We start from the raw sequence: 16,320 nt of genomic DNA on the forward strand, positions 1-16,320 counted from the left end.
CTTTGAAGGGTTCTGAAACAAAGTCTACTAAAGGCCACTGTTTATCTGGCAAAATCAGGGCCAGGCCAGCACACAATCCTCCCACCAAATGCACTCTTGTGCAAAATTGCACTTGTAAGAATAGCACGCTCTCCCTGACCCATGTCAGCAACACATCAGGAGACAGGTGGATGATTTAAGGGAGCCCATCAGAACAGTTCTTTCATGCAGGCCAACAGGAGAAAGCACAACACCTCCCCACAGGCAACACCACACGGTGACAGAGCCAGAGGTCCTATCACTGGTGGCATCACAGCTAGCTGTCTGCAGAGTGATGCTCTGCAATAAGCTGGGGACAGAGACCTGCACAGAAACTTGAGACAGCATTGCCTGGGAAGGGGGTGTCAAAGCAAGCAACTTCTCTGCACAAAAAAATTACAGGGGTGCAGAGGCAATGAGCACACCCAGGGAAGGGATGTGAGCAGCTCTGAGGGCATACAGTCCTTCCACGGAGTGAGAGCAAACAGACACACAGGAAAGGTCTGCAGCACTCACTCTTCCAGACAGAGAAAGGCAGGGAAATTTTTCAGCTTGCTGCTCAGAGGTAGCATGGCTCTGGTGGTTCAGAAAAGCAACAGCAGAACACACTGAAAACAGGCAGCATGAATCCTGCCTGTGACTGCTTTCTCCTGTGCTGATGCAATGTGTCGCCTTTTTAACACACAGTTCTTTAAGAGATCCAGCCCTTTCTTTAATGCAACAGCACAAACAGCCAACAGAAATGGAAATCTTCAAAACCTTGCTATAAGCCAGATCTGCACTACCAACAACCAATTTATCTGTGGAAAAACAGCATGCATAAAAGAAGAGCTCTCTCTCTTTCCAGCACAATAACCATGTGGGCAGAGGCTGCTGGCATCAATAGTTAGACCAAAGCACATCAGGAACAGGAGACCTTGCTCAGATGCAGTGGGCCATGCCAGCAGGATGCCTATCTTGCCCATATAAACTGTGTAGCCGCTACAAGAGCTTGGCCTGACAAGAGCATTGGGATACAGGGAAACTGTTTCCATTCTCCAACTCGGCTTCAAGGAGTGAAGGAAGGGGGGTGAAAACAGAAGAGGGAGAATGGCAGTCAGTCAATTTCAACATGCAAGAGCCATGGGGAGAACAGAAGCCTTTCCAGGACTGCTTAGCAATCATGAGCAAGTAACACATGGGGAGCGTGCAAACATAGCCCCGTAAAGGGCAGTGAGCACTGTGCAGAGAAACACGGAGGAAAGGATTCTGCATCTCTCACAACAAGCCAGCCTCAGGCTTCCTGCAGCTAATCTGTATTTGGAGCAGAGGGCAGACACCCAGCTCCACGTTGGAAGGACATGAACTGAGAAGGCAGTGCCAACCACAGGCCTGCAAGCTCAGAGAAAAGCCATTTTATACCGCAAGCCTTTGCTCTACAAGCTTGGCAGTGACTTCGCGAAATCTCACCCTCTCTCTGTTGCAGAATGCATACATACAGATTCATTTCTTTCTCATTCCTTGATTTTTATTTTTCTCCTTTTAACCAACTTTCTAGGCAATGTATCAGGTCTGCCCCCCAACTCAGTACCCTGGACAAGCCAGAATGCTTCTGACAGATGAAGGCTGCAGCAGAAAGGCACCTTCTGAGAAGGCTGTGCTCAAGGCAGGTCCTGCACAAATCAACTCACCCTATGGACAGGAAGGTGAGGGGTCCATCCCAGTAAGAGCCTGAGCTGTACAGGGCACAGGAGAGAGGACAAGGACTGCAGTTCCAGGCAGCAGGCAGTCCCACAAAGAACACAGAGCTATCTTCAGACAGGCCACCTGTCCCACAGTACAGTCCTTTGGAGCCAGAGCATCAGGACCAGCAAGACGCTGAGATCAAAGTGGCAGAGGGACACAGGGACCCCCAGCTCTCTCTCCCTTCCTGGAAACCTGCATTTCAGTTTCCAGCTCAGCCTGCAAGCAAGCTTGAAGCTCCCCAGGTTCATTTCCAGAGCCAGGAGGAAGAACAGACAGCTCTATTGAGATCAGACATAGCCAAACCTTCCTCTGACTCATTCAGTATCTCAGAGGCCATGGCCCATTCAAGGCTCTGCCATTCCCTGTCCCTCCTCCCCAACACCTTCTCAGCTGTCACAAAAAACCTGAGACCCTGCAGAGTCAGTTCAGGCAGCAGCAAATCTGCCCCTTTGCTTTGAGGTTCCAAGCAGGGCCTCTGCCTCCTTGTGTGAGAGGCAGTGTGGAGAACAAGCAGCAGGAGCTGCTGGATGATGGGGAGGGATGAGTGTGTGTGTGCATCTGCAGGGCTCAACACTGTGGGCTACCCAGCAAGCCCTCAGTGGCAGAAGGCAGGGAAGGAGCAGCCTAAGGGACTGTCACCAAGAATTGCTTGGTTCCCACCCTTTGGAAAGCAGCTGCTAGATTAAAAAAGCCTTTATGGTCCTGGCATTCAAGGACATGGAGACAAACTCCATTTTCCAAACATTCCCATCACCCTGTCTCATCTGTGCACCACAGAAAGCCACGGGAAAGATTCAGTCCCAGCCTCCAGCAAGCCTTATCATCCTTGCCCGTCCCTACCCACGGCAGAGCTCTCAGATGCTTTGATATGCAAATCAGCCACAGGATCCATAACCAGCGCTGTCTGCAATTAACAGCACACGGGAGTACCCTACACCCAGGGCCTCCTCCCTCCCCAAGCACCACACGGCTGCGCAGGCCTCACGTCAGATGACACAGGTCCCAACTGTCCTGGGTGGGAGCGGGAGGTGCTGCCTGCAGCCCTTGGATTTTCAGCACACAGGCTCAGCCTGGCCACCAGGATGGAGCTGGGGCGCTCACAGAAAGGAGGCAGCCTGGGCTTGCACCTCGGTGTGGATGGGCAGGGGGCAGAGGAGCTGCCGGCAGGATGCTCAGGGGCTCCCAGTGACCAGAGGCTCAAGCAAAGTTTATTTAGCAACAGACAAAAAACAGGGCCTGGGCACTGCCAGCTCTCAAGCTTTCACTGCAAACCTCGGCTACCTGGGATTTTCTGGAAGTTCCAGTGCCCAGAATGAAGAGATTGCGGGAAGATTTTTTTTCCATGTAAACAATATAAAAACCCCTCCAAGCAAGTTTCTAGCCCACTTCATTACTGCAGAAAGCTGAAAAATATAACCAAGGATACTTTAAGCCCAGAAAGAAAAAATATTAAACCCCTACACAAACTAGAAGCAAAGCACACTCAGGATTTTTCTTTTCTTGGCTCAACTCATGGCTTCAGAACAATTCAGGATAGTTACACTACGCTCTGGTCAAAAGGCAAGAAAATGGAGCATTGCAAAGCCTTGTGGTGATGCCTTCTTGACATGAAAACTGACACCCCCAGAAAATACAGTAGCTTCAGTTCCTTCCAAGGTTACCAAAGACAGGAACAGACAAAAATAGAGCAAACTTATTGCAACAAAACATACTTATGAGTCAAACCAGAGCCTCTTCCCAATCCCCTCAAAGGCACGTTCTTTCATGTTTATTTTGCTCTTATGGTATCCAGGTGAAGACTGCAGAATGGACTTCTCTCCCCATAAAGAGAGGGTATTCCTACCACTAAAAGGCTCAAGATGAAAAAGGCCTTCCTCGGTAGATACCAGCTAATTGCAGTCATTAGAAGTAATGCTTTGCTATTTCTGGTTGAATGGAGTCCTCCTGGAGTCAGTTACGAGCTGAGTGGTCAGCTCTGCGCTCTCTCAGCAGCATTAAGAGTTATAAAAGCTATTAGGGACTGAACAGTGTCACTGTTTGGAGGGGAGGGGAATTGGTCCCCGCCACGCACTTGCAAAGGCTCTGTCCCACACTCAGGTGGGGCACCGGTGGCACCACCCAAAAGGCGCCTGAGCCATGCAACCCTTCAGCAGCTTTGCGACCGCCGCTAATCGGATGCTCCTGCCCCACAGCCCATGGCCTTCCAGACAATGACACTATGGAGCAGGACACTTTCACAGTAACAGACAATTCCAGGAGAGAAGGGACTCCTCTAGGACTATGAACAACTAAATTAGTCACCCTGAGCACACAGTGACAGGCTTTTTGTTTCTAACTTCTACTATCGAGATGAGCAAGGGAGGGAGGTGCCCAGAACCTCAAACTGCCAAAACACCTGCTCTCCATCTAGCTGAGAGCTACCAAACCTGCTGAGAAGACCAGGCTGACTGCAGCCACATTGCAGATTTTTGGCATGATGCCCCCTCCAGCAGGTAGCTACATAAAGGGTGCACTCTGTAGAAGGAGGAAAAAAACATGGCTTGCTGATGTGGAGGGGTTGGCGACGGAGACAACAGCAAAAAGGGACTGCTCGGCTATCTGGCCAGGGACATGAGCTGCATCCGACAGCCCTCTGTCAAGTATTCCAGGGGAGGATAAGCAGGGCAGTATCAGAAAACTGGGCGCTACTCCCACCACCCTTGGAACATCCCTCCTGCCACCCCGCTGCTCTGCTTCACAGCGGTGCCTGCAGGGGCGACGCACAAAAGCGCCGACCGCAGGGGAGCCGGGCGCGCCGCGGGCAGGGGTCCGGCCACCCCCGGGGTGCACGAACCCGGTTACCCGACAGCAGCCGAGGCGAGGGACGGCAAAGGGGGGACAGAAGGAAGCCCCGGGCGGCCTCGGGGCGGCGGGCGGCCCACGCCGCTCGGGCACCGCGCCCGGCGCGCCCCCCGCCCCGCTCCGCCCCAAGATGGCAGCGGCGCCCCCGGCCCCGCCGCACCGCCCGCGCGCCCGCCCGGCCCGGCCCGGCCTGAGGCGCCGCCGCGGACCCCCATCCCCGCCGGCACAAACCCTGCGGGCCTAAAGCAGCCGCGGCCGCCGCACTCCGCAGTGCCCCAGCTCCCGCCCGCTTACCGGCGGCTCCTTACCCCGTGTCAAGCGCGGACGGGCTCTCCCCGGGCCGGGCCGGGCCGGGCGCTGCGGCACCGCGCTGATCCCCGCCGCCCTCGGCAGCGAGCGACGACCGCTGGGCTCGGCCGAGTCCGGCGCGGTTCGGCTGGGTTCGGCTGCGCTCGGCGGGGGGCGGGGCCCCGGCAGTGGGCGGAGCGCGCAGCCGCCGGCTCCGCACAGCGGCGGGGGGGGGGGGGGGGGGGGGGGGGGGGGGGGGCGGCCGCGGCGCCGCGCGTGCGTACGGGGGCCGCGCTGGGCGGTAGGGCGCGCGCGCTCCGCGCCGGGGTGCGCGGCGGGGCCTGGGGCGCGAGCAGCGGGACGGGCACGGGCACGGGCACGGGTGATGGGAACGGGTGATGGGAGTGCAGCGCAGGGTAGTGTAGCCTTGCTCGGTGCCGCAGCGCCCAGCAGGGCCGGTGCCCGGCTTTGCCCCGCCGCCGGAGCGGCCCGCTCCCGGCATGCGCGCTGTGTCGGCGCCGGGCCCTCACGCGGCGCTGTGGCCGAGCGGCTCGGGGCGCTTGCAGTGCCCCTGGTGCTCCGTGCCCAGGGCTCGCAGGGTGCCCGCCCTGAGCACGAGCTGCCGCTCTGGAGGGACGGGCACACGCTGTCCCCGCAGATGCGCGGCTCCGAGCGGCACGCAGCGCGGCACGGGGTGCGAGCGCGGCTGGGAGCTGCAGCCTGGTGTGGCGTGCACACTCTCCTCTCCTCCCTCCGTGCCTCCGCGGCATGGCCTGGGAGAGAAGGGAAAACGCTCTGCGGAAGTTCCTGCATGTTCAGAAAGTTTCTTTGCTCAGAATTCGTGTGGGGCTGCGATGCTGGGGTTAGGCTTTTGTGGGTGTGAGTAGTCGTGCAGCAAAGTTAGACCAAAATTCCTGTGTCCTGACAAGAGTGGCATTTACTTGCATGTGTCATGGGGACTCGGGAAGTGTGGGCACTAGTCTGTGCTTTCCTGGTTATTCTCCAGAAAGCTCTTTTGGAGGTCCAGTGAGTAAGGGGAGGCAGTTGCGGGAAAATACCGTATGACATATTTCTTAAAAGCATGAATAACTTAATCTTTGTAGTAAAAACAGGTGGGCAAGCCAGCCTTTTTACCAGCAGGACGCAGATGCTCATCTGAGCTCTGTAGGCTTCTCTGGTTCCAGAGCTCCAGGCTTGCCTAAGAGGGTCTTCTTTGGACAGAGGGAGACTGAGTTAAGGGAAGTTTCTGAGTGAGAAATGAGGCTTATGCCACCAAAGCTACAGGTAGCTCTGTACTGCCTTGTGATGCGAGCATGCCTTTGTCTCCAGGTCATATTTCTCTTAAGCCAGAATTCCAACAGCATTAGGCATCCTTTTCTGGAACAGCTTTATCAGGAAGACCTAGAGCCTCTATAGTTTTGTGTTCTGTGAACAACTAGCCTAGGTCAGTTGTTCCTGACTTTTTTTCATGGTCGAGACACAGCTACACATCATCTCTTCCTTCTTGTTTGTGTTGTTCTCCTTGCCACAGCTCCCCCCAGCGTGGTTGCTGCTGTCTGGGCTGTGATTGCACCTCACTGGTTGGGGCCTGGCCACCCAGGTCGGGGCTGGGAACCACGTCTGGTCTTGTGGCTTTCCACCATTGTCCTGCTCTTGAGACCTCAATACCTCTAAAACCAGTAAAGAGACATTTGAGAGGTGATAGCACTGTAAAGTTGCGATGCTGTGGGCAGTTCTGTGAATTCACGTGTGATTCCCAAAAGGCAGAGGCAGAGCAGAGACCTTTCTTGGCTTCCCCTCAAACCCCACAGGCCCACCAGAGAGCACTTCTGGGCCTAATCCAGTACCTGCCCTACTGCTCATTTGCATTGACTTCACACAGATAGTTGTCCTCTCTGTAGCTTAATTTTCTGCTGGTGCACTGGGAATAACCCCTCCCTATTTTAGTACAGTGCTGTGAATATGAATATATGGGATGATTTTAGGTTTTTGATTATTAGGACAATAAGTACCATAAGTACATTAGAGTTGTGACTTCTGGATACTTAAAATGTTAAAAGTAAGTTTTATTTTAAAGGTATGCAGCTCTTTTGTTACCTGTCATTCCTCATCATGGTCTGGAAAAGGAGCTTAGTGTGTTTTGCTTCAAAATTAACAGATGTACCTGTAATGAGTTTCTTTTGGTAACTTGGATCAGCAAATATCCTGTTTAATAGCTAATTCTATTCATAAACAGATTTTAAAAAGACTTAAATTCTCTGTGTGAATCCTGGTCTTTTTGTTTGTTATTAATGTAAAACCAATTACGTCTTAGTAATGAACATCTCGTGTATTTTTAACACGCACAGCCCTTAATCACATTGTTCCCTTACGAGGAGAGCTGTGAATAGATTGAGTCCCCCAGTTCACAGTTGGCTCCTGCAGCTCCCTGTGGCAGACAGCCTATAAATAGACCTGCAGTGGCAGAGTCGGGGTTTAGGCATTTGCGTTGCATGTACTGTCTTGAGTTTATTTCCTGTGTTTTAATGGTGGATGACAGATGCAGTTCAAATCTTTATGGTGCCTGGAGCATCTCTGTTTTAATCTTTTAAAAGAATAAAGGTGATGTTGGTCCCCGCTGTTTGACTGTGCAATAAAATATTCTTCACTTTTATAGCAGTGAAGAATATTTTTACCTGGTTTCTTTGGCTTTGACAGCAGTCTTTGGGTATTTGGCCTCAGCATTTGCTTTCTGACATCCGTTGTTTTTCCATGGGGCCTGTTTGTGTGGATGAGTTGCCAGCAGACAGAAGGAAGAGGAATAGCTGAATGATTATGGAATTACAAATCTTGGGAATATAGGGAAGAGGGGTTAGTTCCAAAACTTGTGATTAAAAAGGAAAGTATTACTGGACTGCCAGGTAACAGCACTCTTGAAAATTACATTTACTCTAGGATGCAGGCAAGGTAAGAATGGTGCCTTGGCTGTTTTGTAGGGTGTACACCACTGATAAGAACTTGGTCAGAGCTGTTGCTCTGGCTTCTGGGGTGTTGAGATGCAGACCTTTCCAGTGCTCCATGGCTGATTAGTAGAGCAGATTCCTGCACACCAGTGTTTTTGCTGAAATGACAAGAGATTCTTTTCTTGTCCAAGTCTCCTGGTGTTTCTTTGGAGATACTGTCACCACATAAGGCTGGGTTGCCAGTGGGAGAAGTCCCAGCTTTGTGTTGTGCCATTTTCCATTGCAGCAGTGTTCACCTGCCTTCAGGCTGAGCTGGCTGAAAACTGACTGATGTAGATAAGTGCTAAAGCCAGCATAAGGGAGGTGATGGAAGTGTGGGTTGGGGGGACACAGGGCTTCCTTTCTTGGTGCTGTGTGCCCTGATGTTCATTTAAAGTGAGTGTGTAATCCTCTCTTCCTTGTCTGGCACATGTCTTTGCTCTGTATCAGTTCCCTGAGGTGGTCTACTCATGCATTTGATAACAATACTGTACATGTATTTTTTGTATTTTCCAATTATATTAGCTGGGATGAACTTTCCAGAATTTCTCCATTCAAAAGCCACTCAAGATTACAGCAAATACAAGTTAGTGCTTTAATATCAAGGAAAACCTCTGAAGGTGATAGCTAGAGCACCTGAAAATGATACAATGGATAAATAATTTCCATACATTTATAACTAGTGAAGAGTTTCTTTGTTGAGCAGTGTTGGAATTCTGTATCAGTTTCTGCATTGAATAGGGTAGGGCTGAAGGGCTCTTGAGAAGAGTATTTGCAGTAGCAGGTTATTGCATGCTCAAAAGTAATTCAGTGAAGTAGAAATAGGATCATTTTAGTGAATATTTGATTAACAAATTCCTCGCCCTTTTCTGAATATTACTTTGAGCTCTTGTCTGAGGTCAGTGATAACTTTTAACAGATATGTGGACAAGGGCAAAGTGTCTGTGACTGTGATTTTCATGAGATAGAGCCACTACTGGAAATTAGGGGCAGCAGGGTAGGAACAGCAAGAGATTCCTCTGCATGGTTCTTTATTGCTGCTTTGGTGCAGGTATGAGTGGTCAATGTTACATCAACAGTTGCCTTTGAGGCTTCTCATTTTAGGACAGTGTCTGTTTAAGTACTGCTCTTGCCTAGCATGAAAACCTTGGAAATTAATCCTGCTTGAGCAGGAGATTGGACTAGATGACCTCCAAAACCCCCTTCAAGATAAATCCTTGGTCAGGAGTGTATTAGTGACTAAGTCCTAAGCAAGAGGTGGTGTTTTGTCTGTCCAGCATATTTTGGAGTGCGCTCCTGCCTGTATCAGTTGGGTAGTACCGATGGCAGACTTCTGGGAATTCCTACACATTTTGCTGTGCTTGAAGGTTATGGGGTTACTCTTCCCATACACCTGGGAGCACTGAAACCTGGTGACCTGGGAAGAGCCACCTTTAGGAGCAAACTTGGATCATATGCATTCCTGTGCCTAAGTGCAGCTTCCTCTGAGCCTTTTAAAGGCCCCCTGGTGTGCTGGGAAGGAGAAAAGTGTTGGGGGCACTGAGGCTGATGGCTGTCATGGATTTATAGCAGCTCTTCAATTTTGGCATCAGCTTGGGAGTGCTCATGTGGCAGCACCAAGTGTGGTAGAGTGAACGGCTTCTGTGCCCTTCAAAGTTTAGTTGTTTAGTAGTTAGCAACTCCATAGGGGGAAACTGAGGGCAGGAGAGATGAAGTTCACAGCCACAGAGGGATCAAATTGGGATTGGGTCTGGTTGAGGAGCACCTGGAGCCAGACCCAGACTATTGGCTCTTCCTTTCTAGAAAGGAAACTGTCATGTTACAATAGCTGAAGTTGTGATTCACTCATTGTGAACACACTTGCACCCTTGAATGCTGTTCTTCATGCCATGGATGCATTCTTCTTTTCCCTCCACCCTGAACCCTCCTGCTAATTGGAAGCATCCCCCCTGTTTACTCAGTTGCTAACAGGATGTTTCATACCAAATAATCAATCATAAGAAATTTCTTAGCTTGTGACACATCTTAATGTGCTGAGGAATAATTCTCGGCTGAGAAGGGGATACTGAGTCATCTGAAAAAATAAACAGTCCTTGGACACTTAATGCTGTTGATGCTTCCGCTGGTAGTTTTGTAACTTCAGACCTTCACTGCTGCCACGGGGTAGAAACAAACAGTGACTTCTCCCAGGAGTGATGAGTGAGGTCAGAGTTTATGCAAGACTTTAGCACATTTTAGATGTGCTTTAAGCACATCTGGCTATGCTGGTCGTGATGCTGCTGTCCCTCTGACCGCAGGCAGAGCCTGCAGCTGTGCCTGCCTTGCCATGAGCTCGCAGACCTCTCCTGTTGGGCTTATGTAGCAGTGAGGATGAGCAGACACACCTTCTCCAGCCACCAAGGCTACCGTGCCTGCTAGGAAGTAGAGATGGGGGCAACAGTGCTAGCTGAACTCCCCAAGAAGTGTCCATGAAAGACAACAGAGAGGCCAACTTGCTGTTGCTTTTTTGTGTTTTGTAGAGGAATCCAAAGGCTCACTGTGACTTTTTCACGTGGGGAGACAGCACACCCACGTACAGAACAGGACACAGGCAGATGGTGGGCTTAAAGCAAGTCAGCAGAGTTGAACTTGTTTAGAAATCTTAGCAGCAGCAAGGCCAGGTATTGGACCATGATTGCCAGCAGCACTGTAAATGCAACAGGGCCTTGCTGTCATTAGACATTAGGATCACTCAGGTCAGGGCATGTGGCATAAACAAAGCCTTTTTGGAGTCACATTTCAGAGAAGAGACAGTGTGGGTAAGCCCTCAACTCATTTGATCATATACCCCACAGAAAAGTGGCTTTTTTTTTCTTTTTTTTTTTTTGTAAATACTGCCTGTTTGACAGAGTTGGTTTGCCACCTGTGCTTTGCTCAGGTAGCACCACTCAGAACTTCTGTGGTGCACATGTCCTGTGCTTTTCATCGTGCTCTCAGGTAACACTTGCTTTGTAGAACAGCTGCAAACCCTAAAACTTACACACATCCCCAAGTAAGCAAACACATTGGAGAAAAAATAATAAAAGAGGCAATTAAGATTTAGGCTGGACTTTACTTGGTTGTATTAAAAGCTGTGATATTGTCTATTTGAAGGCTCTGTGGGTATTTTTTTTTCCCTAGAGAATTTAACTCAGCTTTATTTTAAAAATAAAAGTTTAAAAAATGGCTTTACAGTGTGTCACTGTAGTTTGGCCCAAAACTCATCAGAACTGTCAGAGAGAGATGAAGTCAATGGATTTTTAGTGTTTGCTTTTGAAAGGAGAGAAGCAGAGCACGTGTTGGTTACGCTGCCAAGGTCACAGCAAGCCGTGTCACATGGTGGTAGTTGCAGTCAGGTGGAAAGTCTTAGCTGTACCTGAGCTGGCCTCAGAGAGGCCTGGCTCTAGGTCTGTGTTATTTCCTCCCTCCACTTGGATCTGCTGGCATAACCACCTGGGTCATCGCTCCCAAATGATGTTTGGGAAAGTGATCTGGGTTCAGATAAGCCGTTGTGACTGCGCACGCACGCAGGGCCCAGTCAGGCTGACAGAATGGGGTTAGGGAACCGCCAGGGACGTAGGCAGGGAGGAGGGTGTGGTTCTCAGTCAGGAGTTACCCCTGTAACCCAGCTCTGCTGCAGTCAGGGTGGGGTACAGTGTACAGCAGCATGGAGTGAGCACTGTACAGGGAATTCTTTTCTCTGGGCAGCCTGAACAGGGCAGGACTGGCAGCAGCATATCAGTGTCTCCTAACAGGCTGCTTAACACTTTGGTATGCTCAGAGATGCGTGCCCTCACCAGTGGAGCTCTGACTTGTTTCTTGTCTGGCAAATTGTTTCCTGAAGCTGTGATGCCACTCTATAGGTTATTTGGCCTTTTGCTTAGCTTTGTAGGTAACCTTGGTAGCTTTTACAAATAACCATGATGGCTTTTTCTGGGCATTGCAGCCTCTAAACCAGTTCACATCTGAAATTCTCAAACCTGCTTCTTGTTACATGATTCACAGTGCACGCAGAAGGGCCCTTACCTCTGTGTCTGGGAAACTGCAATGCAGTGATGCTGAATCTAGCTTTGTAGTATAGTGTCTGAATTACATTGTCTCCTGAAGTCAGGTGGGGCTTGTAGATTTGCCTGTAGTGTGCTGCAGCTGCTGCTACCACTCTGTGTCCTGTGCATTGCAGCATCTAAATAGGTGCTGAGGCCCTAGTGTGTGATTCGTGTAAAGGAATGAAAGCAAACCAAATTCTGTCCATTTTCTAGTGTTGTTAATTCTTTTGTTTCTTATGCAGGGTTGGCTGCCAAATGGCTCTCTTGAGTAGACGAATTGGTTTATCTTTAACCCATCTAAGCAGTGCTGTGATCCAACGACAGTTCAGGTAACTTTCCGATTTTGCTTTTGTTTTCTTCAGCATGCTTCATGGTTGAAAGAGATGCTGGTAAGTTGATCAAGAATAAGATACAGCATTTGTAATTCAAAAGAGTAATAAAATTTAAAAAAAAAATCTTACACTTGTCCTTTCATAGGTTGAAAAGTGAACTCCATTTGCAAGTTCCTTGAATTCTGCATTTTCATATGTGTGTAAGGAGGCTTTTAGGTCTTTGACAGCAATACATGGCCTTCAAGTAGAAGTTGAAAGTGTCTGTGTTTCTCGTGCAAGTGCAAAAAAAAACCAACAGTGAGCCCCTGCTGATGCAGAGCCATTTACAGTGCTCAGAATTATTCAAGAGTTTATAATTTATTTACAGTAAAATAGTCTGAAAAATTACTTTCTCATACTTTAATGGTGTCTAGTTTATTATTTTTTTGTTTCTTGCTCCAGGCTCTAGACATCTAAAGTTTTAGATGTATGGACTTCATGTTTTACAATGCCTTGCATAGATCTTAGAGTTTAATCCCACAGTACACTCTGCCAATTTGGGGAATCTCTAACTCTTTGAAAGGTCAGGGCTTCAGTTTAAAGGATGAGAATAGTCATTCCCAGGATTGTGGTCTAGAGGGGGATTTAAGACATGCTTAGGGCTAGGTTGTGTGATAGTCCTGGGAGCTGTCTCAAGGAGGTATCCAGGTCTTTCTGGCTTTCTCTTTAAGTGGGCTGCATGAGAGCATTGGCCAGCATACATTTAAAGCATATATGAGTGATAGTGACAGGGAGGTGAAGTCCAGTCCATAGAGGTGAACAGGACTTCAGAAAACTTAATAGGGAGACCTTTTCTTTGTGGGGTATTTATCCAAGATTGTGGCAGAAATCAAGAAAAAAAGGGAAAGAAAATGTTCTCCCAGTGCAGTTATTCTTGTCTAGTGGTTCCTGGACAGTCACATTTATATCTCTTTGCCACTGCTGTGTTATACACTTGGTCCCACCAAGGCTTTTCCTGCTCCTTCCTGTGACAGCACTTCTCTTTTTCCAGCCTCCTCCCTTCTGCTTTCCCTGTTGTGCAGCCACAGATGGCAGGCAGGGGAGAGAGAGTGTGGTGTACCACAGTCCCTGCCAGAGGGTGGGATGGGACTGGACAGGATGGCATGGCTGGTTGCAGAGATTAGTGACTGCTGGGAGAGAGAGGAAAGCTAAAGTAGGCTCTACTGTGGGAAACAGATCTTGAAAGATCTGGAGCAGTTGGACTAATGCAGATTGACTCCACTGTCCTTCTTCACCATGTGTAAAAATTCCTGCTTCAGCTGATGTCCATCCACACTACATTTGGTGTGCATGCTCATCTTTTAGGTAGTTTTGCAAATACAGGCCTTTCCCCTTCAAGAAGGGATGATGGCCCCTATTTACTTTACACACTTCTGAAAAACAATACGAATGGCTAGGTTTCTTCCATATGCTGTCACTGAGCAGGCTGGCATTCCTGCAGCTCTGGCCAGCATGTTTCTGGTACCTCATTGCAAAGCAATTGTTCAGCAGCAGAGAGGATCTTCCTTCTTTTCCAGTGGTCCGTGTTTGGGTGTCATTTGCAGACAAGCAACAAGTCACTTGAGTTTGATCTCACTGAATAAAAGAATAATGGTTTCTGTAAGGTAGTATGTTCCTGCTGTTCCTAAGAATATTCAGAGTTGGACCTAACAACTAGTATTGTGCGGTTTTTTATGTTGTTTCTTACTTCCACAAAGCAAGCATACAGAAGAGACTGTGTCTCTTTGGATTCCTTCCACGTGGGGAAGGTGGTGAGCTCTTAGATTCTAGTTGGGAACAGGTTAGGACAGCCACAAGAGGACCTCAGAAGTATTATTGAGAACAAAATAAACTGTGAGACTCACAGACTTCAGTGGAAGAAAGGTTGATCTTAAAAGTTCTTAGTGCTTGGGTACTTGTGCAAGGTTGTAAGAGCCTGACTTGAGTCTTAGCTTCTTGCAGGCTGTTTGAAACAGAAGTGAGCACATTTTTTTGCTTGCAGATCGAAGCTGCATCATCTGCAGTTGCTAAAAAGCCCATGGTACGCAAGCCACTCTTCATGCCATCCTTTAGTTGTGTTTCAGAGCAGAAAGGTCATTTTATATTTGACATTTAGTAAAGAGTGTGCAAAGCCCAAAGTAGCATCTGGCTTTCAAAGAGCACATTGAATGCAGTCAGCGTGTCACCCATAGGGTATATATTCGTTGCTGGTGCCTTCTGAGTGGCTTGTGTAATGACAAGATTCATGTTCTGGGTTTGCCTTTGCTCCCCAAGGATTATTGAGGAGATCTGTCTCATTCTCTCCTGTCTTTTGGTAGCATCACTGGAGCATGCCGAGCAATACAGAAGCTAACCCGCGTGCGAGTGGTGGACAACAGCGCCTTGGGGAACACGCCCTACCACCGGCCACCAAAATGCATCCACGTGTACAACAAGACTGGAGTTGGCAAAGTTGGAGATAAGATCCTTCTGGCTATCAAAGGAGAAAAGAAGAAGGCTTTAATTGTAGGGCACAAGATGCCTGGCCCCACCATGACGCCTCGATTTGATTCCAACAATGTGGTACTCATAGAAGATAATGGAAACCCAATAGGGACGAGAATAAGAACACCAATCCCCTATACACTGCGAAGAAGAGAAGGAGAGTTCTCCAAAGTATTGGCCATTGCCCGCAACTTTGTATGAATGCTAAGAGAGGCCTTCAGCAATCCTTTTATATCATTTCATGCAATAGCTGTTCCTTGGTCCTTTTCCAGAAACTGGTTAAACATGAGAAAGCTGATGTTCATCAAGAATATCTCCTCCCTTTTAAGAATTTCAAGCAACTAATTTAAATATTGAAATAGTTTATTTTTTCTCCAAAAGAAGGTTGATTTATTTCACAGAACACCTGCAGTATGTTTGGGAAAAGGTCCTTCACCCTTACTCCTCCTGTGGTGTTAATCTGGTCTGTCATCATTAAAATGAGACCATGAAAATCCTTGTGCTGTATTGCTTATTTCTCTTTTCCCTATTTCGGTCTTTCCCAGTTCCCCAGGAATGAGACCCAATCCCTGGCCCAGTGGTATGGGGGTCTACAAAATGGATTCACAAGTAATAGAGTAGGAGAGATAGAAAATGGACTGTGGGTGCTTTGGGCACATTCAGCAAAATGACTAGTTTCTGTCTTTGCCTAAGAGAAGTATTTAGGAACAATTATAATCAGGAGGGTGCAGTGGCTTGCAACATCTGTCAGTGGAGTGTGCTTGAACAGGGCATACCAGAGACTGGGAAGCAGAAGTAGGAAGGGGAGCTGAAGGGGGAGCCAAAGGGTGAACTGAGATGCAGCCTGTGCTCTCCACCTGACCGACCCTGAAAACTCTGTTCTCAGCTTAATGCAAGGGCTGGGTTCAGATTGAAAGGTCCACAGAAAGAAGCTTCCGTTTGGACTGCTTCTTGGGACCATTGTCAGGCATCATCTTTAGTGGGCTGTTGGGGGCTGTTGTCCAGTTTCCTCAGCTTAGGCACAGCAGTGGGTAAATGCTGCTCTGTTGCTTTCAGGACTGGTTGGATCCAGGAGCCAAAGAGCTGCTTTTTCTATGGAGCTGAGCAGAGAAACTTGCTGTCGTGACTGGTGAAGGGACATCAGGGCAGAGTGCTCCTACACATAGCAGTGCTGGGGAAGAGGGTGCAGGGTGCAGCCAGCAGCACTTTGGCCAGTTCCCCATAGGTCGGGTGGCAGTGTGGCTGGCTGCTCCTTGCCCTTCTGCCTCCTCTTCCTGTTATGCTGGGAAAGCTCCTTCCTTTGGCTCTGCATTGCCTCAGTGTGAAGATCTAAAGAATGCTGTGCTCAGCTATCACACACTCCAGTTACTCCTTGCAGATGTATCTGCCCCATGGTCCCCGCTGTGAAATCCACATTGTCCCTGGAAAAAATGAGCTCTGGATCCCCTCCAACTCCATTACTCCAGGTAACACACAACAGATTATACTATAGGTTTAATTTCAATATTAACCTTTAAGTAATGGCACTGTCCCACTAAGTGAAACTTCCCTGTGAACTCAGTTCTGTGA

The 16,320-nt window shown here is 48.9% G+C and overlaps 2 protein-coding genes across 5 annotated transcripts in view; one reads left to right on the forward strand and one right to left on the reverse strand.

Moving 5' to 3' along the window:
- TMEM63B (transmembrane protein 63B) overlaps positions 1 to 5,061 on the reverse strand; it is a 48,553-nt gene extending 43,492 nt beyond the window's left edge. For 2 of the 3 annotated variants that reach the window (XM_064414618.1, XM_064414616.1), the window contains exon 1: positions 4,893 to 5,061. The gene's annotated coding sequence lies outside the window, so the exon portion shown is untranslated. Of the gene's footprint in view, positions 1 to 4,878 lie in introns of all 3 variants that reach the window. The other variant, XM_064414617.1, reaches the window with a different exon arrangement.
- A 70-nt stretch (positions 5,062 to 5,131) lies between these two features.
- On the forward strand, positions 5,132 to 15,247 carry MRPL14 (mitochondrial ribosomal protein L14). 2 transcript variants are annotated; one of them, XM_064414620.1, is made up of 3 exons: positions 5,132 to 5,199; positions 12,160 to 12,246; positions 14,586 to 15,247. In XM_064414620.1, exons 2-3 carry the CDS (start codon positions 12,173 to 12,175, stop codon positions 14,950 to 14,952), a joined length of 441 nt encoding a protein of 146 aa, XP_064270690.1. In that variant the 5' UTR covers positions 5,132 to 5,199; positions 12,160 to 12,172; the 3' UTR covers positions 14,953 to 15,247. The 2 variants fall into 2 exon arrangements, with proteins under 2 accessions (XP_064270690.1, XP_064270691.1); XM_064414621.1 differs by having other exon boundaries at positions 5,132 to 5,173.
- Positions 15,248 to 16,320: the final 1,073 nt, after the last annotated feature.

This window comes from Passer domesticus, chromosome 3, assembly GCF_036417665.1.
Source record: "Passer domesticus isolate bPasDom1 chromosome 3, bPasDom1.hap1, whole genome shotgun sequence".
Lineage (NCBI taxonomy): Eukaryota > Metazoa > Chordata > Aves > Passeriformes > Passeridae > Passer > Passer domesticus.

Bases quoted from the DNA above. Each gene is read 5' to 3' on its own strand.
- MRPL14 (XM_064414620.1), top strand. From the start codon at position 12,173: ATGGCTCTCTTGAGTAGACGAATTGGTTTATCTTTAACCCATCTAAGC. The intron at 12,247-14,585 runs GTAACTTTCCGA...GTCTTTTGGTAG, and splicing joins GTGATCCAACGACAGTTCAG to CATCACTGGAGCATGCCGAG.